The sequence below is a fragment of the Octopus sinensis genome, linkage group LG20, assembly GCF_006345805.1.
Source record: "Octopus sinensis linkage group LG20, ASM634580v1, whole genome shotgun sequence".
In the NCBI taxonomy this organism is placed as follows: domain Eukaryota; kingdom Metazoa; phylum Mollusca; class Cephalopoda; order Octopoda; family Octopodidae; genus Octopus; species Octopus sinensis.
Window position 1 is genome coordinate 12,318,474 of NC_043016.1, and position 26,783 is coordinate 12,345,256.

Sequence of the window (26,783 nt, forward strand, 5' to 3'; positions counted from 1 at the left end):
AACAATAGTAATCAGCAGCAGCAGCAGTAGCAACCAGTAGTGCCGAGAAGCAGCGCTTTCAATCGCAGTCTCTCTCTCCCGACCTTGTCGCCCGCCGTATGTCTGTTACTCGCAATTGTATTTAGTACTGTCGAAGCCTATTCACACACACACGCATATTCCTCTCTCTCAATTGTATATGTATATATATATCCATATCTAGATCTTCATCTGCATCTACGTTGTCCCTTCTTCCATCTAAGACAGACATTGTCAACACAGCAGCCTCAAATTTGATCAACCGTTTTGGCTTGGCTAAACCAAACCAAACCCCAGAGTGCAGCACACACAGCCTTATATATTAATTAATATATATATACACATTTACTTTTTTGTTGTGGTTTTTTGGGGTTGTTTTGTCTTTTTTTTTCCAACTGGATCAAAAAGGTAAAAAACGGAATATGACTTCCACAGAAATAAGATCGGGCTATAGCGAAAATAAACCATCATCGAGGTAAATATTCCATGCTTTCTTTAAAAAAAATTCTTTTTGCTCACAATGTGTGTATATATTTGAATTATGCATCTGTATATATGTTTCTGTATGTTCCATGCATATCTATGTATAGACAGATATGTAGATCTCTTCATCTCTCTCTTTCTATATATATATATATGTATATATATATATAATATATATATATATATATATATATATATATATATATAATATATATATATGTATATATATATATATATATATATATATATATATATATATATATCTTCCTACACACTCTTTCTCTCTCTATATATATATGATGAGTTTATTTGATAAGCAGACAGACATATAGAACGGTAAAGAGGAGTTACTATTTGTATTTTATAGTATTCAAAGAATATATACATATATTCAAGAATATATACATATATCTAAAAGTACCTATTTATACATACTTGTACTGCTTATCTTTGTTCCCCCTGGTACAGCTATGAAGGTATGTAAGCGGGTAGGCTTTCTTTTTCTCTCTTATCTCATACATTTTCCCTGGTTTCAGTTACCTTGTATTATTTCAAGCATTCGGATAGCAACATTTTGAATTGATGATGTTTCTTTAGAGCTGTTGTTGTTTTATCAAATCTAAAAAACCTGAGGAGATTCTAGTGAAACGATGCTTTATTTATTATGGCTCCTTGTCAAACGATCAAGGAAATGAAGGGATACGTGTACGTACATTCTGCTGATTCAGTGTGTGCGGACTTATCAGACTATGTGTTTGTGTGTGTGTGTGTGTAATATATGGGTGTGGATAGTCTGACATTACACACACACACATAACTCTGTGTGTGTGTGTGTATTCTCTGATTATCCCCACCCATATATTATACATACTTACACTCACACTTCGTGTGTCTGCAGAACATATACACATATCCATTATATCCCTCATTTCCTCGTTCGTCTGGAAAGATCCATAATAAATAGTTGGTACTAACAGCAGGGTATATGTGTATTGTTGTGTGTATGTCTGTGTGTGTGAGAGAGATAGATAATGTGTGTGTGTGCGTCTAGAGAAGAATACCATTCGTTCCCACCGAAGAAAACTGGTAAGGAAGTGCATTGGAACCACCTTACGAAAATAGTTCCAGCTGAAGTCTGTTTAAGGTAAACTCAAAAAAAGCCAACCCAGTGCAGACTTATATTTATTTTGTTGTGCACTTCTGTGATATATAAAGTGAACGTGTGTTTTGATGATACTTTAATGAAAGGATGATGTTTCGAAAGACCTCTTGGCAACAGGAAATGCATTCTAAAATTAATGGTATATTAATAATTATAGCTTAATGAGATTCGAATGAGGTTTTAGTCATCTTGTTAACCTCATCTATTTAAAATTTGTTATCTAGAATGTTTTTTGGACTATTCTTTCTTTCTTCCTGTCTCTGTCGGTGATAAAAGATAGGATCCGATATCGTAATCTAGCCGAAGAGAACGGCTGTGTTGGTGACGATCGGAAGAGAGGCCTTTATTGAAATGTACATTTCCCCTATAGAAATATATATAAATATGTTTTTATTAAATGAATGTGAGATCGATTTAACCATTCGTTCTTTCGAGAACGACAAAATACTAGTCCAGTACTGGAGTCGATGAAATCGACTATTGCCTTTCCACCAAAATTCCAGGCCTTGTACCTATGGTAGAAAGGATTGTCGGGTGGCAAAGCGAATCTTTTAGAGCTGTCAAACAAAATGCCTTGCAGGCATTTTTGTCGATTCCTTACGATCAGAGTACAATTCCCACTCGGGTTCGATAAAACAGAGTACCAGCAGCTGAACACTGAGTGGTCGATGGCATCGATTAAATCGCCCTCCCCCCCTCAAAATCCTGGCCTTGTGTGCCTAAATCATAAAAACCGTTGCATTGATGTAAATTGTGTGACGAGATGTGGTGCGTTTGTCAGGTTTGAAAGTTTCGACAAAGGAAAAGAGATTCAAATGACAGCAGCGTTTTGTGTCTATTTTCGTTCGGTTGGCGTCGTTCTTACCATTCCACCATCATCACTTCGCAGAACATCCACATCACCGAAGACGATGTCACCAATGCTCTAGGGAAAGGCATGAATACTACACATTCTCTCCCCCCTCTCTCTCACTTGATGGCCTTTGTAATAAATACATCAGACTTTGTTGTTAATTATTATCTTGATAATATTTCTCCATCTTCAATGTTTTAGTTTATACCAAACCATTTTATTTTACTGTGTCTTGGAGGTATATATATATAAATATAATCAACTAATGAGGGTGAGAAAGTTGGATACTAATTTAATAGTACATCCATTTAACACCGTATATACCCGTTTAGACGACACTAAGATAATAATAAACTCGGTTTTCTAACAATTTTTCCCTCCCTAAAACAAAAATGGCATCGCACTGACTTTTACACAAATTAATAATTGTTGTGTAAATAATATTAAGGTTCACAAAGCAGCAGTTATAAATTCTTAAGAATAAAGACTTTGCTTTTTAGCAATTAGAATGTGTATCTTTCAATCTGTTAAAGCTTTATGAATTGATAATTTTCAGTTGTGTCTATTCTGGTTGGATGTTTTGTTTCAATTTTACATTTATTTTTAACGACTAGAATTTTCTAAATATTTAGGAGAAGTCTTTGTTTTGCAGTTTTCTGTTTTTCACTGGCAGCGCAAGATTTTAGCAGCAAATCTTCTCTCTTTTCGTCGATTTTCTTTTGTCTTTTTTTGTTGTGTTTGATAAAAAAATAAATTAACAGAAATAAAATGAGTTGACTGTTTAAGAACAAAAAAACCCAAAAGCCTGGATGTAACTCCATCAAATAAAGGCCATCTCCCTCGGGTTAAGAATAGCTTTTCTTAAAAAATTTAGATGTCGTTTTGGCGCTGCTTATTCGTCTCGCTAATAAGGTCTATTCATTAGATGAGTTCGTGTGTAATAAATGAAATATTTGGGCTTAAGAATGAGAAGCCTGGTTGGTGAGGAAATGGATAGACGCACCGACATGACTAATATACTAGAAAGAAAAAAAAAAAGAAAAAGATAAACAAAATCAGTTTCCTTACAACTAAAAATTAATTGATATCTCAACTAATACACTTAACTTCCCCGTTCAGCATATATTCACTTTGTGGCCCATTCAAACATATTTTTGTATGGATGCATGAATGGTTTTTCTCTTGTTAATATAATGAAGGGCGAAATTCTTTCATTAATGTCTTATGTTGTGGGATGGTCGTTCAATAATGCATGGCATTTCTAGAATGCAACAAATACCCAGTTAGTTATAAATTCTGGTTGTTTAAGAATTCAAAAGCTGTAATACTAGTTAATAGTACTATTATTAGATTTCTTGTATGGTGACGTTTTCATTTTGTAAATTGACAACTGGTTCTTTTAAAAGTTCCAACATTTTCCATATTTATTTTTAATCTGATGAATAGGTTTCCTTTTTGTTTCTTCAATCTAATGTCTCAAGCTATCGGAGCTGATCTAAAAATTACCTTAGAGGTTTTTAAACTTCACTAGTTTATTTTTTATAAAGGGCTAGGGGTATGTGTAGTATTGCAAAATACTTCAGGATATTTTATCTTTTTATTTACTATATTAAATCTTATTTACTGATAAAATTTTAAAGTTTTAATTTAATCTATTTTTTTGTTTGTTTGTAGGGTGCTGAAACCACCCGGCGGAGGAGAAAGTAATATATTTGGTCCTGCAGTAGCGGGATCATCTGCAAATAGCAAAGTGAACCGCATGGAATCTAATGTGTTTAAAGAACCGGATACAAAACCTCAGCCTGCAGCAGCATCCAAGAAAGAAGATACCCATAATAACTTATTCGGCGAGCAAAAACTGAAAGTTAGGACTGATTTTAATGCTGCCACCGTGAAGGGTCAAGGTAATTCTCTTTATATATGTGTGTGTGTGTTAGTAACTAAAATTATGTATGTACGGGAGTAAAGGCCCTTCTATAAATATGTACTGTTGTAGAAGATATTTTGTACATTATTTTTTCCTGTGAACAGTGCGACGATTGTGTTTAATTGGAGATTGGGTGCAAATTGATGTTTGTTGGATAAAATATTATAACAGTAATAGAAAAGTCAGGTCCTAATTAATATCAGGCGATAGAACGAAAACTTTTTTTAACGATTTATGTGTGTATCAATCAGACAGGCAGTTTTCCTCTTGGTATTATATCAAAAATGTAGGAAATATCCCATCCCTGATATTTCTTTAGAATTGAAGTATTTTAAGCATAAAAAGATATCCAAGCTATCTTCGTTGATGCGTATAAAACTGTTAAAAAGAGCCTGTTTATATGTTGATTCTAGAATGAAAACTCTAAATGTTTGGATCAAGGAGTTGTTCATAATATTTAATAGTTTTTCTCGGCGTTTTTCAACATTTTCATTATAAATGTGATGACGATTTTCGATAAGGAAACATTGAAATCTGGCCTAGATTGTTGATATTCCAGCAGTGAACTTTGGAGTTAGAATTGTTCAGTTGATTAATCGAGTGTGTGATATTGTGATTATGGCCAGTGATTGGAGATTCAGATCCAGATGATTAATTAGTGTCAATCGTAGGGCAAATAAAAAGAGTTTGACCAAAGCCTATGCTTACACTGCAAGTCCATTTTGGCAGAATTATAAGCCTTCGGGCAAATCAACTGACTTCAAGATACAACATACATAGACCAGAATCAGGCCAGTAGGGTCCCCCAGCAACTTCCCAGTCTTTTAAGGCGACACTGTCACAATTATCGTTTTGATGGATATTATTATCTTTTTGTATCCAATGCTAAAAACGCAATACGAGAAGTTGTAGACTTTTGGGAGAGAAATATGGCTTAGTCGTAGGCAGTGGAACCGGGGATTGGAGAGCACTATTCTTATATATTTTCTTTACATTTATGCTTTTTAATGTGATTGTGTCTAAAGAAATTTAGATAACAATGAACAAATATGACAAAATGATTATATTTTCGAGGTTATTGTTTATATAAAACGATCGTGTGCAAGGAATTCAAAACCTAACCAATAACTACTGCCTGTGAACATGCTTTTCTTTCAAGTATTCGTTCTGTAGACTAATTTACTGTTTTTCATTGCTTCCTCCCCCTCAACATGTGTTTGTATAATAATATGATGTTAGCTGACACCTCTCTTCCATTGATATGTCTTTAGTAATTTAGTACTAATTTATGTGTTTTGATAACTTGAAACAAGACTCTACTCTTTTAACCAAACGACCTTAACGACTGTGTATATGTAATAAGATAATGTAGTTTTTCATACAATCACATGAAGATGTCGGTTTACTTTGTTGCTCTTTGAGTGTGCTTGTTTGTATACAGTTATCTCAGACAACAAAGAATGGTCGAGCAAGTGCATGTGTATGAGAAACCGTGTAGTGAAGAACAACTTAAACCCTACGAGTATGGTGTACTTTTCCCCATGTTTGTACGCCCAAACGTGTGTTCGTCATTGTGTGTGTGTTGTCCATTTATAAGCATTAAGGATTATTGTTTTAAAATACGGATTCAGCTGAGGACACATCCATATGTATGGAGTTTTATAATTTTGTTTGTGATTAAGCAGAAAAATACCCTGCCAACATTGCAGCATCTCTCTTCACTTTTCTTATACTCGGTCTTGGTATGGAGGTAATCGTATTTGTAATCATTTAAATTTGAATTGATTGAATTGACAAAACTAGTTTGTCATGCTCTCTCTCTCTCTCTCTCTCTCTCTCTCTGTATATATATATATATATATATATATATATATATATATATATACCGAAGTAAACACATAAATGTGAAACAAGGTGGAAAAAAGAGTACTCAAATACCAGTGGTAGAGTAATATGCTTTATTTAGAGCAGCAGAAAATTCAACAAAACCTGTTACTCTGAGTTTCCCGTTGCCGTTCGGAAACTCAGAGTAACAGGTTTTGTTGAATTTTCTGCTGCTTTAAATAAAGTATATATATATATATATATCCATCTCCATCTCGTTGGCTGGATACTAATTTTTTTCCCCCCAGCTTGGTTCTGCACGTACATGCATTTGTTAGAAGTGTAATACTGCTTTGTATAGTTAAAGAAAACCTGCAGTGGAGGCTGGGGAGAAATGAGATGAATTTGATTTGTTGAGTTTCAAGTATCAACTTGTACAAGTGTGCTGAGTTAGTGACTAGGCACTTGAGGAAGTATCAGCTGGTGTATGTAGTAGTGATGGTTTCGTTGGTAAGACATGTGATTGTGAATAGTAGATACTAACTACAATACTATGGGGAGACAGTGAGGTCATGTTTTGTAATGTTTGACATTTCAGGTCTCATAGTATATTGAAGTGACAATATGCCACATGGCTTGTCTGATTGAGCATGAAACTTATATTAGCTCACATTTAAATCCTGTGTTCATTAAATGATACGTGCATGAGATATTAGCAGGATCTTAAGAGGTATGTTATTTCCTTGACTAACCAACAAAACTTTCTGATTTGGGATGGCCTCTGTGGCTGGTTACACCTTGTTTGGCTATCATACAAGTTTATATGGGTAAGGTAATAGTTACAATACAGGAGGTCTAAATATATACTGTTAGTAATAGAGGTAATTAGGTTGTGTGGTATATTATAAAGTTGTGGTTATTGATATAAAGCAGTTGTGAAGCCCTGAAAAAGGCATGGCAATGACTACTGTTTTAATTTGGGCAGTGCTGAAGCTTTAGGAGAATATGGGCGACTGAATGAAAGTGTATAGAAAATCAATGTTGATATAAAAAAAGTTAAGTTACATACATCTAATATAAACATATATTTTATCTTTTATTACTTAATTTCAGGATGGAAGATATAAATTTATATATATTTAGTGGAATAAAATGAAATTAATTTCTTTGTCACTTGCATCAACTTGGTATCAAGAGCCAGATGTAATATAAAGCTGATAGCATAGACAAGCAACTATAGAATGTAAAAGAACAGTGTGTGTGTTTATATATAATTGGCCTCAGTCTCAAATTTTAGACTGTTATGGGCTCCATATACAGTTTTTTCAAACCTTTTAAATATTTTCAATTTAAGCTTAACCCTTTCGCTACCGTATTTCTGTTGAGATGCTCTGAGTTTCTTTCAATTACTTTAAATATAACAAAGAATTTAGTAAAATAACTTAGTTATCATTAAGCTAGTGTTAGGAATATAAATTGTGACTAAGGTTTGGTGGAAGATTTTAATTGAAAATTTATGAAAGCAAGACATTTGTACTCAGAGCCAGAGCTGGTTTCAGCCGGGTTGCTAATGAAACGTTTATTGTCTTTGATTAATTGGTCGTTAATTGCTATATTCTTTATCTCAGATATCAAGTTTTTTTCCTAACCTTTTTATTGTTTTGTATTGGCAACCTCAAGCACAGTGATAGCTAGAATTATTATTAAGTATGTCAGTAGGGCTATTGTGCTGAAGCTGTGAAGTGTAAACTGTTCAATGTGTTAAAATATGTCTTCATACCTTGTCAGTTTGGATAATTGGATGTAAAGCTATGATTCTTCATTATTTTGTGTGTAATTACACCATTTCTAATATTTCTATTTATTTTTATAAAACTATTATTTTTATATATAGAAAATGTAGCAAATGGAGGACTCCATATCCAAGTTTTGATTCCATTTTGGTCCCTAATAGAGTAAAAGAGTAAATTTGAAGAAGTTGCATGCCAGCATGAATAATTCAATGCCTCACAACATAAAATTTATTCCACCGTTTTAACTATTTATGTCACTTCAGAAGAACAGTAAACTTGTAACTTTACATTTCTCTGCGGCTAAAAAAAAATCACTTGTATATAAGTGTGACATTCCTTTGTATACATGTGTATAGAAATGAATATGAAGTGCAAAGGAATTGACCATAACAAATGGCAATCTCAAATGAAAAACTGGCCAGTATGGAGAAAGCTTACCAAGTCATACCAAAGCCATGACACAGTCATAGTCACGACAACTGGCTGTAGATAATAGAAACCATTGAAAATAACATGAGCATTAAATTTCAGAAATGTCTTACACAAAACTTTGTAGAAACATGCACAAAAGTTATAGACTGTCTTGACCCTACAGGTTCATTAATTAGGCTGGAATGTATTCCATTTTCCATTTGTAAAAGTGACTGAAAGTACAAGACTCTTGTTGCATTGGACATTGGTCTGTTGCAAGATTAGTCCCCAGCTTCCTACTCTGAAGCAATGTAGAAATAGAGTGTCTTGGTCAAGGACACAGCACGCTATCTCCGTTGGAGAATTACACTCTTAACCTCACTATCAGGAGTCCACAAGGCCACATAGCTTTACATTTGTGTGTGTGTCAGTGTAAAATGTATGTTATAATGTGTTGAATACTTTATTGACTGGTAGTCCTATGTTATTGAGAGATATTTGATGTGAGGGTCTCCATTGAACAGGGTTGATATGTATCTGCATGTACACCTGAGTCCATACTTGTAAGTCTCCCCCACACAGTGACACTACCATTGTTGTCTAAAAGAAAGGCCTTTTCTTAAAGGCTGATACATCTTGGTGCCGAGTGGTGTCACAGGCATTGCTGTCAGATTGCAAAGAGCCGGAAAATACACGCAGCAAGGTGTTCCATTAATTCACTTCTCTCCCCATCCACCATTGAAAACGATGAGAGTGACAGTGTTCACCTTGGAATAAATTGGTCTCAAAGCGTGGAAAATTGGAACAAATGCCTCAAGGTAGTCTATTCAGCGCTCTGATGACTCTGCTAATTTGTTTTCTTTGTATGTGTGAGCTTTTGTGGGATTTCTTTTTGTTACTTATCCTCTGCTTGTTATTCAAATTTTGCCATGGTCAGCAAATCATTTGTGTATTTTTTTTAGAATACATACCATAAATTTCTCTCCCTGTAAATAAAAAAAGAACAAAATCAAATAATTTTCCAACTGACTGTATTTTTGTTTGTTTTTCACATCACAAGATTACAATGTCTACAGTTTTTTTTTTATTGTGGTTGGGCATGTAATTTGAGAGATTTCACTGCTACATCTAGCATGGTCACCCTCATAAATTTATTTAATATTGAGTTGTTGATGTGAAAATATATATATGTGTGTAAGGTAATATCTTGCTTTAATGATGTTTTTTTTTTAAATATAAACAATTAAAAATGTTCAATTACTGCGATGTATGAATTGATAATATGCGTGCGTTTGTTGGTTCATTCAGTCAGTCACTTAGTTTGAATGTTGATACACATACTTTGTGGGTTCACAATCTGTCACTATTTTGTTGTCACAAAACTTTTGAATTTACACTTCTAAGCATCAAAATGAAAGGGTAGCATTATGTTGAATGTAATTAATTATATAAAGAAATGGAAAGCGATTGCTTTGGAAACAAAACTCAAGACCACAAACCAAACAAAAGACTGGAAAATTATTAAAGATTTAGCTTAAAATGTTTCCTTTACTTAACGGTACCTATGATTTTATTGGATAAAAGAAATATTCAAATGAAATTTAAAGTGCTCACTCTTTGGCAGTCTATAAAGATATGTAGTACAGAACTGGTCAACATTGGTCTTCTTATTTATCAATATGCATAACTGATTAAACTTGCGATAAATCTCTTGAATTTTTAAAAAAGGCAAATGAGGAAACATTTACTTTTAAGTAGTGAATGGTTTTATATAATATATATATATATAATATATATATATATATATATATATATATATATATATATATATATATATATATATATGTTATATTAAATTAGAGATAAAACCACTATTAGGCAAATCAAACAATGAAAAACTTAAGCCAATACATAAGATTAATTAATTTATATTATTTTAAATATATATCACTTTTGATATATATTTAAAATAATATAAATTAATTAATCTTATGTATTGGCTTAAGTTTTTCATTGTTTGATTTGCCTAATAGTGGTTTTATCTCTAATTTAATATAATATAATATTTTACTATAAAATTGGATTCAATCCTAAATCTGATTTTTCCCTGTAAGTTTGGATTTATTCCCTAATATTTTATTATATATATATGTGTGTGTGTGTGTGTGTATATAAAATGTTCATTTAAAATTAGGGATAAAATTACTTTAATGATTTTATCAAGTGGCCAGCATGAAATAAAAACCTTGCAGGTACCATTTTTTAGAGCCAAATGGCTCTAAAAACCACCTCAGTACTCCATTAGCACAGGTTGTAATTGGGCAGATGAAAGAATAAATAAGACCTTTAGATTAATTGTATATTTATATATACATCATCAGCATCATCATTATTATTATTATTATACATCTGTTCTCCATGCTGGCATGGGTTGGATGGTTTGACAAGAGCTGGCCAGCCAGAGAGCTGCAGCAGGTTTCAATTGTCTGTTTTGGCATGGTTTCTGCAGCTGGATGCTCTTACTAATGCCAACCACTTTACAGAGTGTACTGGGTGCTTTTTACGTGTCACTAGTGCATTATATGTGGTGCCAGTGCTCTTTTATGTGGCACCAACATGAGTGCTTTTTACATGGTACAAGTACGGGTGATTTTTGCGTGGCATTAGCATGAGTATTTTTCATGTGATAAGCATGTATGAGCTGGTTGGCATAATGTTAAAGTGCAAGAAGCTGTGAAAGCAAGAGTTGAAGTTGTATATTTGCTTCCAAAACAACTGAAAGAAGTAATTGAATATAGTTACACATTATCACAAATCGTCAGCATAGATGAAACATGCCTATGTTGGAAGTGCATGCCAGCAAGAAAAAACATTTCTTGATGCTAAGGGTTTTTTTAAAGTTGTTAAAGACTGATTATAGACCTAATTCAGCTAGAGATTGAGTTAAGACCCATACTTTTGCTTTTCTGTTGAAAATCTTACAGCACCAGAAGGCCTTGTAAAGCTACACTTCCATACAGAAGACAAATAAAAAGAATATCTTGGTTTACTATTTCACAATCTAAAGATTTTCTTTTTGTATGACTCTTTACTTGAAATAAAAAGAAAAATATTTTGAAGATAAAAAAAAAACATTCTAGTTCTTGTGCAACCAATCAGAGATAATGCACTTGTCATCTACAATGTCTACACCATCATCCATATATAGGTTAATGTTTGTACTGTCAAATAATCATTTTTGCCAGCAACAAACCATGACATTTAAAGGATATTATCTTTGACACATTTGATTAGCTACATGAAAGATAAGGAAGGATTCTCATTAAAAGGATTTTGGAGATTATTCAATGTCTTAGGTACAGCAAAAACAACAAGAAGAGGAGCTTACTGTTCATTTTCTCTTTTCTCTCTGCCATTCCCCTTCTCATAGTTTAACCCCCTCTTCCCCAGCATAAAGCAGATCCCTCTCACCTCCCTCAGGATTCATAGTTCTGTGTCCCGCGTGGAGACTTCAGTGATGTAGGTGTTATGAAAAACGTACCCATTTACACACTGTAAATTGGTTGGTGTCAGGAAGGGCATCTAGCCATAGAAAACATGCCAAAGCTGACACTGGAGCACAATGCAGTCTTTGACTCAGACCATCCAACTCTTGCTTGCAGGAACATAGATGTTAAAAGATGATGAGGAGGATGAAAAGTTAAAGAATAAAATAAGAGATATTAGGGAAGGATTCTTATTCTGAATATATAAAATACGAAAGTTCCTCATGTAAAGGTCTAGACAAAATTTTTTTCTGCATATTCAAATAGTGATTTATATTTTCAAGATTAAAATTTCAAGCTAAGTAGAAATGTTTCTGCAGATGTTAATAAACCTCATGGCTAGTATGATCTATTTAGAAAAGAAAAGACTGCCATGAAAGTAAGAAGCTCTTGACACAAAGAAAACAAACTCCTTGAGGTTGACCTAAATATGAGCTGCAAAGCATCATTAACTGGTGAATAAAAAGTTAAAAAAAACCTAGTGACATTTGATTGTCTATTATTTGTAAATGCATTATTCAATGTAGACCTTGGTTCAAAAGATTGCTTCCAGCTATGTGGTCTTGGGTTCAGTCCCACTGCATGGTACCTTTGGCTAGTGTTTTTCCACTATAGCCCCAGGCTGACCAAAAACTTGTCAGTGGATTTGGTTGATGGGAACTGAAATAAAAACCTATCATCATGTATGTGTGTGTGTGTTTATATGTATATATGTATGCATATGTGTGTATATATATATGTGTATGTATGTGTATATATATATATATATATATATATATATATATATATATATAATCAAATGAGTATGTGTGTATTTGTAATGTATATTTAGGTGTTTACTCTTCTCTAGACTTCACGTGATAATTGTAAAATAGCATCACCATCAGACAGACGACATCGTTCATTTTCAGTTTTCTGTGAAAAAAAACTTGTGTAGCTTGGAAACAATTAAGGGTTGTTGACAGGAAGGGCATCAAGCCATAGAAAATTTGCCTCGGTAAATTCCGCCTGACCCATGCAATCATGGAAAAGTGGATGTTGAATGCTGCTGCTGATGATGATGTATTGAAGCATCGGTTATGCCGGAAATGTTTTATTGTTCCTTCCTTAACACTTAGAAAGGCTGTTGGCTTAAATCCCTCATGAGAATATAAGTATTGTTTGTAACATTTTTATATGAATTAGTTACTCGCTCAAACAATTGGAACCAACTCAATTGTTAAACTGATGTATTCCTGATAATGTATATTAATCATAAGGGTGTTGGGCACATGTTTGTTAGGTCATATCTTTGATTCCTGCCAAAAGTGAAGTATTTGGCATATGTGTGTATGTTTTGTTTTTTATGTTTGTTTTCTCATGCTGGCATAAGTTAGAAGAATGTTCTTTTGCATTTCCTGTTTCTCGTCCTTGCCTATTTTTCTTTGGATTTCTTATTCCACATGCCTTTCAAGGTGCAAACCCAGTGGGTCATTGGTTGATTGGAAAATACCGACTATGTTGCCATTTGTGGATTGTAATATTCAGTGAATATGTAGCAGATACAGAGACACATACTTATGCCTATACATACACATATATCGATGGGGTTCTTTCAGTTTCCAGCTGCTAATTCCAGTCACAAAGCTTTGGTTAGCCCAGGGCTGTGTGGTAAGAAGTTAGCTTCCTAATCACATGGTTCTGAATTCAGTAAATGCAAGTGTCTTCTACTATAGCCCTGGATCAACTAAATTCTTGCAAATTAAGTTGCTAGACGGAAACTTAGAGAAGCCTGTTATATATTTGTGTTTGTCCCATACCACTGTTTGACAATCATTTGGTCTGTTTATGTCCTTGTAACTTAGCAGTTCAGCAAAAGAGACTGATAGAATAAATACCTGATATTTAAAAAAAAAAAAAAAAGGACTGAAGGTTGATTTGTTCAAGAAAATTTCTTCAAGGCACAACAAAAAATATCTAAAACAAAAGATAAAAAGTGTGTCTGTGCACACACACACAATAATAACAATAATTCTAAGATGGAATTTATAAATATTTAAATCATCACTACGCATTTCCACAGATCAGATATGATTTTAACATCAGAGTCGGTATCCTTGGTATTAGTAAAGTATAGTCCATACTATTCATGGGCATCCAGTTGATCATCATCATTGATTCATTTCATCAGGCAGTAATACTGCATTATTGGATGAATCACAGAGGGATGTTTATCTCTTCTTGCCAGTATGAAGGACAATCTAGCTATATTTGCATACCCCTATCATTACCATAAACAAGGTAAAAAGATATATATCGTTGCTATTATGCAAAAGTGTCGTAAGTCCAAAACGTTGCTTTGTCAGAAATCAATAAAAATAGTTTTGCCATTCCATAGCAAAACCGTTGTACTACACTTTGGCAATTTTTTGATATCTTGGCATTTGAAGCAGCTGGAGATATGATAGTTTGATAGTCTGACTATTGCAGGCAAAAATAAATACTGAAAAAAGCACATTTGGACTTACGACAGTTTAACATAATAGCAATGATATATACATATATATCCTATTATAACTTTGAGTGATGTTTCTCTGTCCGTTACGTTTTTATGTTCGTTAACTCCTCCTAGACAGTTGACACAAGGACAATGAAACTCAAACCAGCAACTCCCCTAATCCAAGAGAATGTCCCAAGAGGGTCTATTTTTTTAATGGCTGCCTAATTGGGGGCCCCACTGACCCCCCCTTATTTTTACTGCATTTTAAACTAAATGGTGACCAAATCAGAGCAATGACAATGAATTTCATACCATGAACACCCAGGGAGTATCATAAGGAGGTTTAATTTCTGAAGGGCCACTTAAATGGGGCCCCCACTGATCCCCCTATTTTTATTGTATTTATCTCACTCCTACGCTTATTGATTAAACTATGATTGGCATCAGTGCTTAAGCACATTTGCAGAAATAAGTTTGGCCATTCTAAATACCTTCATCTACATTTGAATCAAGATAAAAGAGTTATAACAGGTACGTTTCAAGTGAGGTTGTGTGGATGTTTATATTTTGTAGTTTATGAAACTTACGTCTAGTACATAGATATAGTTGTATATGTAAAGCATGGCAGTGTATACAAAGTTCACCAAAAATCTCTGTTCATCCAGTGTCAACATGGGAAAATGAAGTTACCTGAGAGAATTGTGAGAGCACTGGACAGATTGCTTTTTGGCATTTGTTCTAGTTTTCTGCTCAGTGAGTTTAAATTCTGCCAAAATAACCGGAACTTTTGTCTTTTATTCTCCTTTCTGGATCAATAAGGTAAAGTACAAATCTAAGGCAATGGGTTGGCAGAACATGTTAGAATGTTTTGCAGCCTTGGTTCTGGTTCCTTGCTTTCTGAGTTCAAATCTTTCCGTAGTCTACTTGGTTGATAGATTTAATCTGGCACCTAGTTTAACACCGACACCTGGTACCTGAAGTACTTTTTGTAGAGTCCACTCTGTTGCAAGCATTTGGGACAAATCTCTAGTTTTAGAATACCTTCTTCCATCCTTCACACCAGTCTTGGAGATCCTATAAAAAGTTTATTGGTATTACTTTTCCACCTAACTAAGAAATGAAAAATAAATGAGATGTGACCATCTGGTAAGAAGTTTGTTTCCCAACAACATGGGTCTGGGTTCAGTCCCACTGCATGGTACCTTGGGCAAATGTCTTCTACAACAGCCTTGGGAGCAGATTTGGTAGGTGGACGTGAATGAAGACCACAGTGTGTGTGTGTCTGTCTGTCCTCCACTGCCACTTGACAATTGGTGTTGGTGTGTTTACATCCCCATAATTTAATGGTTTGGCAAAAGAAACTAACAGAATAAGTACCATGTTTTTAAAAATATAACTACTGAGGTTGATTTGTTGGTTAATATAGGGCGTAACAAATATCAGAAAATCAAAAAAAAAATGTGTGTAATAGGTGTAAAACAACTTCCTATGAACGAATATGAAAAAAAAAATTCGCGCACGCGAAAGGGGGGTGGGGGAGAGGCCTCGGAAAATTCACATCGGGAAGTTCCGAAAGCGTCTGAACCGGGCACAAAAACAAAAACAAAAACAGCGTAATAGGTGTAAAACAACTTGCTCTAAACGACTATCATGAAAAAAATGCGCGCTCGCGAAAGGGGGGTGGGGGAGAGGCTTCGGAAATTTCACATCTTCAGTCCACGGCCTTTAAACTAAGAAAAAATAGTGTAATTGGTGTAAAACTACTTGTTCTAAACGAGTATCAAGAACACACACTCACACATGAATCATAAACTCCGTATTTCGCAAAAAAAAAAAATAAGAGAAGAAATTCTGGAAAAAGTGAAGAAATGTTGGATCTCATTCCTTGGTTAAAGCTATTTTAAACATTAAATTTATGCTTTTTTTGAAATAGTTCAGATATATGCAATTCTTCTCACTTATTAAGATGCATTTATCAGAAAAAAAGAGACAGAAAAAATTATTATTTTGTGTCAATCCTTCCCTAATTATCCTTTATTAATTTAGTTTTGGCGTGTATTTTTTTCCCAAATTTATTTTTTCACCTTTACAACACTGTTTAGTAAAGCAATTAATTATCTTTATAATTTGCATATTTGACTTATTAATCAAAATTCTCTAGATGTAATATATACTAAGTAATGCATCCTTCATTTATGTGTTCCGTTCTGTATTATGCATGTGTGACTGTTTGTATGTAAGTGTGTTTAACTGTGCACATGAATGTGAATATTAAAGAACATATTTATTTACTATGATTGTTATTTTCAGAACAAATAAATCTTTTGGCTGTTATGTTATTGATGTTATTATTATTGCTAGTTAAAGGGTGGTGACTTGGCTGAATATTTTGAGTCTGTAGTATGTAGTTGTGTTAGTCAATATTCTGAGTTCAAATCCAACTCATTTCTTTATCATCATTATCGATGGACCACTCAAAGAGGTATGTATACATTATCATTTTCGTAACATAATTTCTGTAGTATTTCAAGATGTTTCTGACACGTATTTGATTCACATGGCGGAGATCCAACATTTCTTCACTTTTTCCAGAATTTCTTCTCTTTATTATTTTTTTTTTGCGAAATACGGAGTTTATGATTCATGTGTGAGTGTGTGTTCTTGATACTCGTTTAGAACAAGTAGTTTTACACCAATTACACTATTTTTTCTTAGTTTTAAAAGGCCGTGGACTGAAGATGTGAAATTTCCGAAGCCTCTCCCCCACCCCCCTTTCACACGAGCGCGCATTTTTTTCATGATAGTCGTTTAGAGCAAGTTGTTTTACACCTATTACGCTGTTTTTGTTTTGTTTTTGTGCCCGGTTCAGACGCTTTCGGAACTTCCCGATATAAATATTCCGAGGCCTCCTCCCCCACCCCTCTTCTCAAGAGCGCATTTTTTTTTGTCATATTCGTTTTAGAGCAAGTTGTTTTACACATATTACACTATTTTTTTTTGTTTTGGTGTCCGGGTCAGCCCCTCAGACGCTTTCGGAACTTCCCGATGTGAATTTTCCGAGGCCTCTCCCCCACCCCCCTTTCGCGTGCGCGAATTTTTTTTTTCATATTCGTTCATAGGAAGTTGTTTTACACCTATTACACACATTTTTTTTTTTTTTCTGATATTTGTTACGCCCTATATTAACCGATTTGTTTAACTAAAATCCTTCAAGGTGATGCTTCAGCATGGCTGCAGTCTAATGACTGAAAGGAGTGAAAGATAAAATAAAACAAATTTATGTATATGTGTGCAATATAAGTGCACACACACATGTATGTATGCACATATAAAAAGATTATGTTTCTCAATTGTCCAAACAATGACATAGAAATAGTTGGTAGTTTCTTGTTAGCTTGGAGATCTAATCAGCAGTAGAGATCAGTGTTGTGAAAAATGTAGTAATCAGAATAAAGACAGGATAAAAAAAAAAGTTCAGTGTACCATTACCTTTAAGGTCTCTGTCTCCAAATGATAAGTAAACCATATGATAACCGTATAACAAATATGATGTGAATAGTGGACATGTTTGGTGGGAAAAGTGTTTGGAATGAAGACGTAATATCTTACACTTTTCTCTGGATGGATGATAAACAATTGTGACAATCCATGTTGAAATGATTGTAAAGAATTCATTAATTCCCAGAATGTATAATATTGCATTTTTAGCCATTGCATTTTTAGCCATTAAAATTGCTGATTCTGTTAGTTTATTGTTATTGTTGATGTTTGTTTTTTTTTTGATGATTATAATTTGAAAATTATAATGTCTATTTTCAGGTTACTTCAATGATCCAATAAATAATACAGGAGCAGTAAGTTGTTTTTTTTTAACTTATTTCCATCACAGTTTAACTTTTTTTAATTTTCTTTTTATTAATTTCCACTTTAACAGTTTTAGGTTCACATCTTGTTTTATCTCATAGATACAGTATTCTTAATAAATTATATTACTGAAATGTAATTAAATATTAAATCCCTGTACTTTTGCAAGATTTTATTTTTTGGAATTGTTATAACTGCATTAGATCTGGGATAATTAGCATTAGAACTGTGACAATATATAATTTGTAATGCATCAAAAATTTACTGTCAATAATGTTAGTAGTAAGGCGGCAAACAGGCAGGAATGTTAGCACGCCAAGCAAAATGCTTAGCGGTATTTCGTCTGTCTTTATATTCTGAGTTCAAATTCCATCAAGGTTGACTTTGCCTTTCATCCTTTCGGGGTCGATAAATTAAGTACCAGTTGCATACTGGGGTCAATCTAATTGACTGCCTCCCACCCCTTCCCCCAAAATTTCAGGCCTTGTGCCTAGAGTAGAAAAGAATAATGTTATAATAAAATTATTACAGAACTGAATTCATAGCAATTTTGTTTAAAATATTGGATAAATCAGATGAAATATTTTAAGGAAGAGTTGTGATCCAAAGAAGCGTGTTACTTTATCTGAACCGTAAACTGTAACTTAGTTGACAGGTAGAGGTTAGTGTTTTTGTGCAAGAGTTTGGTGTTAACAAAACAAACAGGTTGAGTTGTTCACTGCTTTTTCTGTGAAATACACTGATGCAAATGCTAAATCATGTTTGTGCAAGGAGGCGGATGAAAGTTGTAGAAAATGCAAATCTTAAGGAGATGGTGACAGTAATAATGTCTGTCACTGATCCTGTGGTATAGAAATTCAGAGCGTCACCACTGTCAAGCTAGCTAAGCATGTGAGTATCAAGATTTTCAAAGCAGCGAGTGATGGATGGTCAGATATTCTCTTGATTTTCATTCTTCAGTGGGTAGGTGAAATAGATGTTAGATCTTGGTTTCAAATTTCGGTACAAGGCCAGCAATTTTTTGGGGGGTGGGAGTGGGGGGCAAGTCAATGACATCGAGCCCTGTGCGGAACTGGAACTTATTTAACAACTTCAAAAGGATGAAAGGTAAAGTTGACCTTGGCAGAATTTCAACTCAAATTGTGAAGAAATGCTGCTAAGCATTTTGTCTGGCATATTAACAATTCTGCCAGCTCACTACCTGAAACATTTTACCCAGTGTAAAAAAAAAAAAAAATTCTGTCAGATTTCCACCTTAATGTCATTAGATATTGATGGTCACAGCATGATTAGCAGATACAGAAGACAGTGACATAGGATAAAGTGGAGTTGTTGCTGATAGTAGAAATAATGAAATGATGAAGACAACAAACTGTTACACGAGAGAACCGAACGCTCTGTTATAAGAGAATCTTTGCTAACACCATTTCACACACTAACATGCCAGCAGAAACTGTATTATCAATATCTCAGAGCCTTAAGGGATTTCATTACCCGAAAGCTGCATCAATAAAAAAAAAACATGTGAAACTCAAATTCTTCACACCATTTCTTCCCAACTCTGCTGCAGTTGGTGAAGTTGATGACCGAGTCTCTCTTCAATCACCCAATACTAGTAAAAGGCAGGAACTGTGGAGCATCAGAGCTCGACTGATTTATAACTGACAGGTTCATCACCTGTACCCTCTAACCTCACTTTCATCACGTCAAGTTCGTTTGTCATCTTAAGCCATCAAATGAAATTAACAATTTATCTACTGTATTTTAATTGTACATACTGTAATATTAAATAATTTTTTTAGGCATGGCTATGTGGTATGAAGTATGCTTCTGAACTACATGGTTCCAGGTTCAGTCCCACTGCATGGTACTTTGAGCAAGTGTCTTCTGCTATAGCTTCAGGCTGATCAAAGCCTTGTGAGTGGATTTGGTTGATGGAAAACTGAAAGAAGCCCATCGTATATATACATGCATGTCTTTGCCTGTGTTTGTCTCCCACCACTGCTTGACAACCAGTGTTAGTGTGTTTATGTCCCTGTTACATAGTGGTTTGGCAAAAGAGACCGATAGAATAATCACCAGTCTGGGGTTGATTCATTTGGCTTGCTATAGCTTCAGGCTGATCAAAGCCTTGTGAGTGGATTTGGTTGATGGAAAACTGAAAGAAGCCCATCGTATATATACATGCATGTCTTTGCCTGTGTTTGTCTCCCACCACTGCTTGACAACCAGTGTTAGTGTGTTTATGTCCCTGTTACATAGTGGTTTGGCAAAAGAGACCGATAGAATAATCACCAGTCTGGGGTTGATTCATTTGGCTAAAAAAAAATTCTTCAATGCAGTGCCCCATGATGGTTGAAACAAGTAAAGAACTAAAGAAAAACGTGTATCTATATTGTTATGTGGTGGCTTAGTGGTTAGGGTGTCAGTATCATGATTGTAAGATTGTGGTTTCGATTCCTGGACCGGGCGACGTGTTGTGTTCTTGAGCAAAACACTTCATTTCATGTTGCTCCAGTCCACTCAGCTGGCAAAAATGAGTAACGCTGCGATGGACTGGCGTCCCGTCCAGCTGGGGAGTGCATAGCCCATAGAAATCGGGAAACCAGGCCCATAAGCCTGGCTAGGCTTTAAAAGGGCGCATTTATTTTTTTTTTATATTGTTATATGATGTTTACAGTATTTTTTGTATTTTTGTTGCTGTGTTTCACCACATATATATATATATATTTTTCATGTAATTTTCATAAATGTATAATATTCTTTTCTACTCTAGACACAAGGCCCAAAATTTTTGGGGAGGGGGCCAGTCAATTAGATCGACCTCAGTATGCAACTGGTACTTAATTTATTGACCCCGAAAGGATGAAAGGCAAAGTCGACCTCGGCAGAATTTGTACTCAGAATGTAAAGACAAATGAAATACCGCTAAACATTTTGCCCAGTGTGCTAACATTTCTTCAAGCTCGCTGCCTTATAAATATATAATGTTAACCCCTACAGCTGTTAACTTAAGAAGCCAGGCTAAAACATTCCAATCCCCCTCTTAGGACATTTTAATGAAGCTAGTGTTTTATATCAGTTTACTTAATTAGTTGTGTTGTATACACTCTACTGGGTGGTTGGTGTTAGGAAGGGCATCCAGTAAAAGCCATGCCAAAACAGACACAGAAGTCTGGGGCAGTCTTCTGCTTAGCCAGCTCCTGTCAAACTGTCCAACTCGTGCCAACATAGAAGGCAGATGTTGAACTATGATGATAATGATGATTAATTCTCATGTGAAGCATTAAGTATTTAAAATAGTGGAAAGTTGTGTGATTATAGATCTGGAATCCTGACAAAAAGCATTGTGCTGTGCCAAAATGCTAAGCTCATTACTTTCATTGAAATTAGGTATTATCGTTAATTAGTATAACTTGTCAACTAGTGAAAGTAGGAAAAAAGAGGGAAAACAAGGACTTTGAAATATATTTAAATGTCTCTCAGCAAAATCGTTCACTTATAATCTTGGTAAAATGGGTTCCAAAAAAATGAGCATCAGGTCGTCCCGTAAGTTCTGTCCAAATTTTGAATACAGAAAACAAGTGATCAAATGTTATATTTAATTGAAATTTAATCATCAATTTGATCATCTATGACTTCCTTCCATCTATTTACAAGCTTTTTAATCCCATCAATGTAAAGCTTTTTTGGTAGACTTGAGCATTGATTGTTGCATTAGGTGGTAACAATTCAAAGAGAATTACTCCTTTGCAATCCTACCAGATAGAGAAGAACCTTTTTTCCAAGAAGTTCCCTTCTCAGTTGTAGTTGGGCTTTTTCCATTTTACCAACTACTGTTTATGATGTTTAACATTTCGATAGAAGATCCATTTTCCATCACCAGTCACAAGTCTATCCAAAAAGGGTGAAATTAGTTTGCGAGAATGGAGAGAAGAGCAGATGTCAACTCGAGATTTGCAGTTGCTTTCGGACAATTTATGAGGCACTCATTTTCCAAGTTTAGGAACCTTTCGATCTTCATCTTCAAGGCTGAAATCTCCACTTCTGAATTTTGCAAACCATCTTCTTCAAGTTCTTTCATTCAAGCATTCTTTTCCATAAACTGAGTGTATGTTTCAAGTTGCTTCGGCTGCAGGTTTCCTTTTTTTGTGCTCCTAACGCCTTAAATCTCTTTGGATACTTCCATGTTAGAAAGGGTTTTAATCAGAGAAATTTTAATTCTATTATTCTGTAAAATAATATTTAATTAGTTTAAATGTACACAAATGCATATAAATAATTTTTAATTCCATTAGACATTCTAAAATACTATTGAAAAAGGTAAAATCGGACAGAACTTATGGGATGACCTGACACTTGTATGAGTCATTGGACTACAGTCATACTTGGGGCTTCACCTTGAAGAATTTAGTCAAACAAATTGACTCCTGTACTTAAACTTAGATTTTTAAAGATTGGTACTTATTCTCTGGGTCTTTTTTTGCCAAACTGTTAAATCACGGGGATGTAAACAAACGAACATTGGTTGTCAAGTAGTGGTAAGACAAAGATACAGAAACAGGTACACACACACACACATCCCATGGGTTTCTTTCAGTTTCCATCTACCAAATCCTCTCATAAGGCTTTGGTTGGCTCAGGGTTATAATAAAAGACACTTTCCTAAGGTGCTACACAGTGAGACTGAACCCAAAGCCATGTGGTTGGGAAGCAAGCTTCTTACCCTTCAGCCTGCTCCTATATATTGTTAACTCCATTAGTTGGAAAAGATACATGACTTCATTATTCTAGATTTTTTTTTAGTCATTTTAAACACCAATTTGAGACAAGAAAAGTTATGTTTAATATCACTTTCATTCTCCCTAACATCAAAAATGAATTCATCTGTCATCACTGTTTCATCATCATCGTCATCATAACATCTGCTCTTCCGTGCTTGCAAGGGGCCAGTGAAAATATGTTGGGGGAAGAGTTTCTGTGGCTGGATGCTCTTCCTGTTGCCAACCCCTACCCGTTTCCAAAATGAGGTCATAATGCTCCAGAGCTTGAACAAGAAGCAGCCTGAGCATGTTTATGTGGAGAAATGGAAAAGAATGGTACCGTTTGTGAAGTCGTTGTTTCCAAACAGTGAGTGAAGCGCATAAACATATGCATGTGTGTTGCAGTAGAAGACACCCACTGAAGGTTCCGTGCAGCAGGAGTGAACCTGGAACCAAAGTGGTTGGGAAGCAAGCATTTTAACTGCATAGCCATGACTATGCCTTTGGTATTTCATCATCATCATTTAGCGTCCGCTTTCCATGCTAGCATGGGTTGGACGGTTCAACTGGGGTCTGTGAAGCCAGAAGGCTTCACCAGGCCTAGTCTGATCTGGCAGTGTTTCTACGGCTGGATGCCCTTCCTGACGCCAACCACTCCGTGAGTGTAGTGGGTGCTTTTTACGTGCCACCCGCACAGGTGACAGATGGTGCTTTTTAAGTGCCACCAACACAGGGGCCAGGCGAGGCTGGCAACGGCCACGAACGGATGGTGCTTTTTACATGCCACCGGCACGAGGCCAGTCTGGGCGGCGCTGGCAACGGCCCTGAACGGATGGTGCTTTTTATGTGCCACCAGCACGAGGCGAAAATGTAAAATATTTTAAAGCATACAGTAAATTCAAAGTTTGGTCATTGTAAAGCTATTGTTTTAGTCTCAGATTATCTCTGGTTGAGCAAGCATTGGGTAAAAGACGTTTCATGCAGTCTCACAGTCTATCTTGAACTACATTAACCTGTGTGTTTCTTTTTTGTTTTTTTATTTTTACTTTCTGATTGTAAGAGGGTAACAAGGTGTGATTCAAAGGATGTTTGGTTACTTTTTCTAGCAAGTCAAGTGAACAATTAGTGGTGAAGTGGTTGTTGCAAGTTGACAACAGATATGATTGAAATATACTGCATGAACTAAAACAAGCAGCGTTAATGAGAATAAACACAATCAGACAAAGCACACAAAAACAGAGATAAGAGGTTAATTGGTTGGAGAAATTTGCGAGTCTTTTTCTTCTATGATTAAAGGTTGGAATCTTTTCTGAGAGGCAGTTGAATAATAGAATTTTAGCAAAATGGAAATGTATGCCCTCTCCCATTTATGCTTTGAAAGTATATTCCAATTAAGATCAAAAGATATGAAATTTTTCTTTAGCAACCAGTTGTATGAAACCAGAGAATTTTGTATACTTTTGTATGAATTCCTAAAGAAATGGGTGAGACGAAAGCTTGGATTTAAAGTGGGGGGGGGGTTGAAGTGAAAACAATGTGTAGTCTTTAGAGTTGTTATGGTAACTATACAATTGTGCATATAAATATCATTACCAAACAGATTCCAGAGGGTATTTATTACTATCGGCATCTTACTGGTTACCCATTTTGTCCTAGTTATTAAGTCAAGAGAGGCTAGAATAGGTTAGATAAGGTTCAAGTAGCAATAAGGAGAGTGTGAAAGTTTGATGGTATTTTTTTAAGATTTGCTGATACAAGAGTGTATCTCATCATCATTGTTTTATCATTTGTCTTTCCTGTATATGTGTGTGCGTGTGTAGGTGTGTGTAAATATGAAATGAAAGTGTTGGAAAAGCTTAATCTTATAATTTTGAAGTGTTGATTAAAATTACAAGGTTCAGAATTTGGAAATGGTTTTAATCTGCAATATTGTTTAGCATAGAAAAAAAATATTACTATAATTTTTGGATAAAATCTAATTCTAAGTTGAGATTTATAAAAGTAAATGATCAAAAATGACTGCTGATTTTAAAATCCAACAGATCCCTTAGAATAGATCATCTCCTTTTTAGTCACCGGAATTACAGAAATCAGTGAGAAGATAAAATATTAAAACATACTGCCCTGAAAGTGTTATTAAGTGATATTAGATTGGAACTTTATTAGGATTATAATATTACTTTTAATCTTGTTAGAAAAAAAATATTTACTCACAGATCAGTTGATGTATGTAGTGTTTACTAAAATAATTTTCATTTTGAACTTTTAAGGCCGATTCCCTTATCAGTGGTGAAAAAAATTTTTTTTATATACATTATAATAAAGAAAATTATTTTATTTTAGAAAATTACTATTTGTAAATCTCACAACGAGAGATATTCAGCAACAGTACTTTGCAGTAAAGATTATTTGTCAACATAACATGGCAGTCCTGGTTTAGGATGAATGTTGCTGTAATTTAGCCCCAGGAGACATCGTCTCCAGCTGGTTATACGACACAATCTGTGTGTCCTTATAATTCCCCTGTTTGAAAATATAAGGACACAAATCGTATCGTATAGCCAGCTGGAGATGATGTCTCCTGGGGCTAAATTACAGCAACATCCATCCTAAACCAGGACTGCCATGTTATGTTGACAAATAATCTTTACTACATTATTTTATTTATTAAATACAAAATATATTCTCCATAATCTTTTTACAAGTCTAATTGTAAATGTATGATTTTTGTTTACTTTTTCAGCCAGCCGATTCAGAAGTAATGCATACAAGAATTTCTCAACCTCCTGGTGGCCATTGCCATCAACTTTGGTGATTTTGCTTGTTCAATTTGAAGATTTCAAAAATGTAAAAGTTTTGGCATACAGCAATTTGTGTACTTTTAATACCTTAAAGGCACTTTAATATTGTTGATTCTTTTTAGCTTTAACAATTTCTCTCAAATATCAAAGTATGTAGCCATTCATAAACTTCAAAGTTTTACATTTTAGGTTGAGAGTTTTAATTCTATTATTGCAAATCAAACTACTTGGCAACTAAGGTTGATTTTATTCATTGTATTTAATCAACAAATAAGTATTTTGTTTGATTTTGTTTTTGTATTTTTGAAACCTGAATATACACTCGTCTCGTGTATTGGACCCTTGCAGAAAGGACTGGAATGCATGTATGGTGCATAAATGTGGAAGTATTCTTATTGGTAGCTCCCATCTAAACTAAAGATCAAGAAATACTATGTTCTGTTAATCAAATATAAATAACAAAAAAAAAAAAAAAATCAAAAAAAAGAAGCAATATTTCAAATGATCATTTTCTTTGTATATTTCCATTATTTTGTACTTGATTAAAGTTTATGGTCTGTTCTTCATGATGCACACTTGGTAGGCATATATATTTGTAACACTTCAGTAGTTAACTAGTCTATAAAGCAGAATGAATTGAGGTAGAACCTTAGTTATTTATTCCTAAACCTCATCAGCATGTGTTACTTTATTCTAAAAAATATTGCTGCACATTTCAACTTTAATTGAATTATCTTAATTGTTATTCTCCCTTGAAAGCTTATATAAAATGCTTGACTTTGGGAAAAGAAGTGTGTGTTTGTTGGTTTAATTTTATCTTTTGGAGGAAAATACAAACGATTCAATATAGTTTTCAAAAA

At 34.4% G+C, this 26,783-nt stretch overlaps 1 protein-coding gene across 2 annotated transcripts; it reads left to right on the top strand.

Annotated features, from left to right (window-relative positions):
* Positions 1-26,783, top strand: LOC115222582 (microtubule-associated protein Jupiter). 2 transcript variants are annotated; one of them, XM_029792862.2, is made up of 4 exons: positions 1-493; positions 4,191-4,420; positions 18,315-18,349; positions 25,866-26,783. In XM_029792862.2, exons 1-4 carry the CDS (start codon positions 441-443, stop codon positions 25,935-25,937), a joined length of 390 nt encoding a protein of 129 aa, XP_029648722.1. In that variant the 5' UTR covers positions 1-440; the 3' UTR covers positions 25,938-26,783. The 2 variants fall into 2 exon arrangements, with proteins under 2 accessions (XP_029648722.1, XP_036367625.1); XM_036511732.1 differs by lacking the exon at positions 1-493 and adding an exon at positions 1,518-1,645.

Coding starts and splice junctions, on each gene's coding strand:
- LOC115222582 (XM_036511732.1), top strand. CDS start 1,533: ATGTGTGTGTGTGCGTCTAGAGAAGAATACCATTCGTTCCCACCGAAG. Junction 1,646..4,190: donor CCAGCTGAAGTCTGTTTAAG/GTAAACTCAAAA, acceptor GTTTGTTTGTAG/GGTGCTGAAACCACCCGGCG. Junction 4,421..18,314: donor TGCCACCGTGAAGGGTCAAG/GTAATTCTCTTT, acceptor GTCTATTTTCAG/GTTACTTCAATGATCCAATA.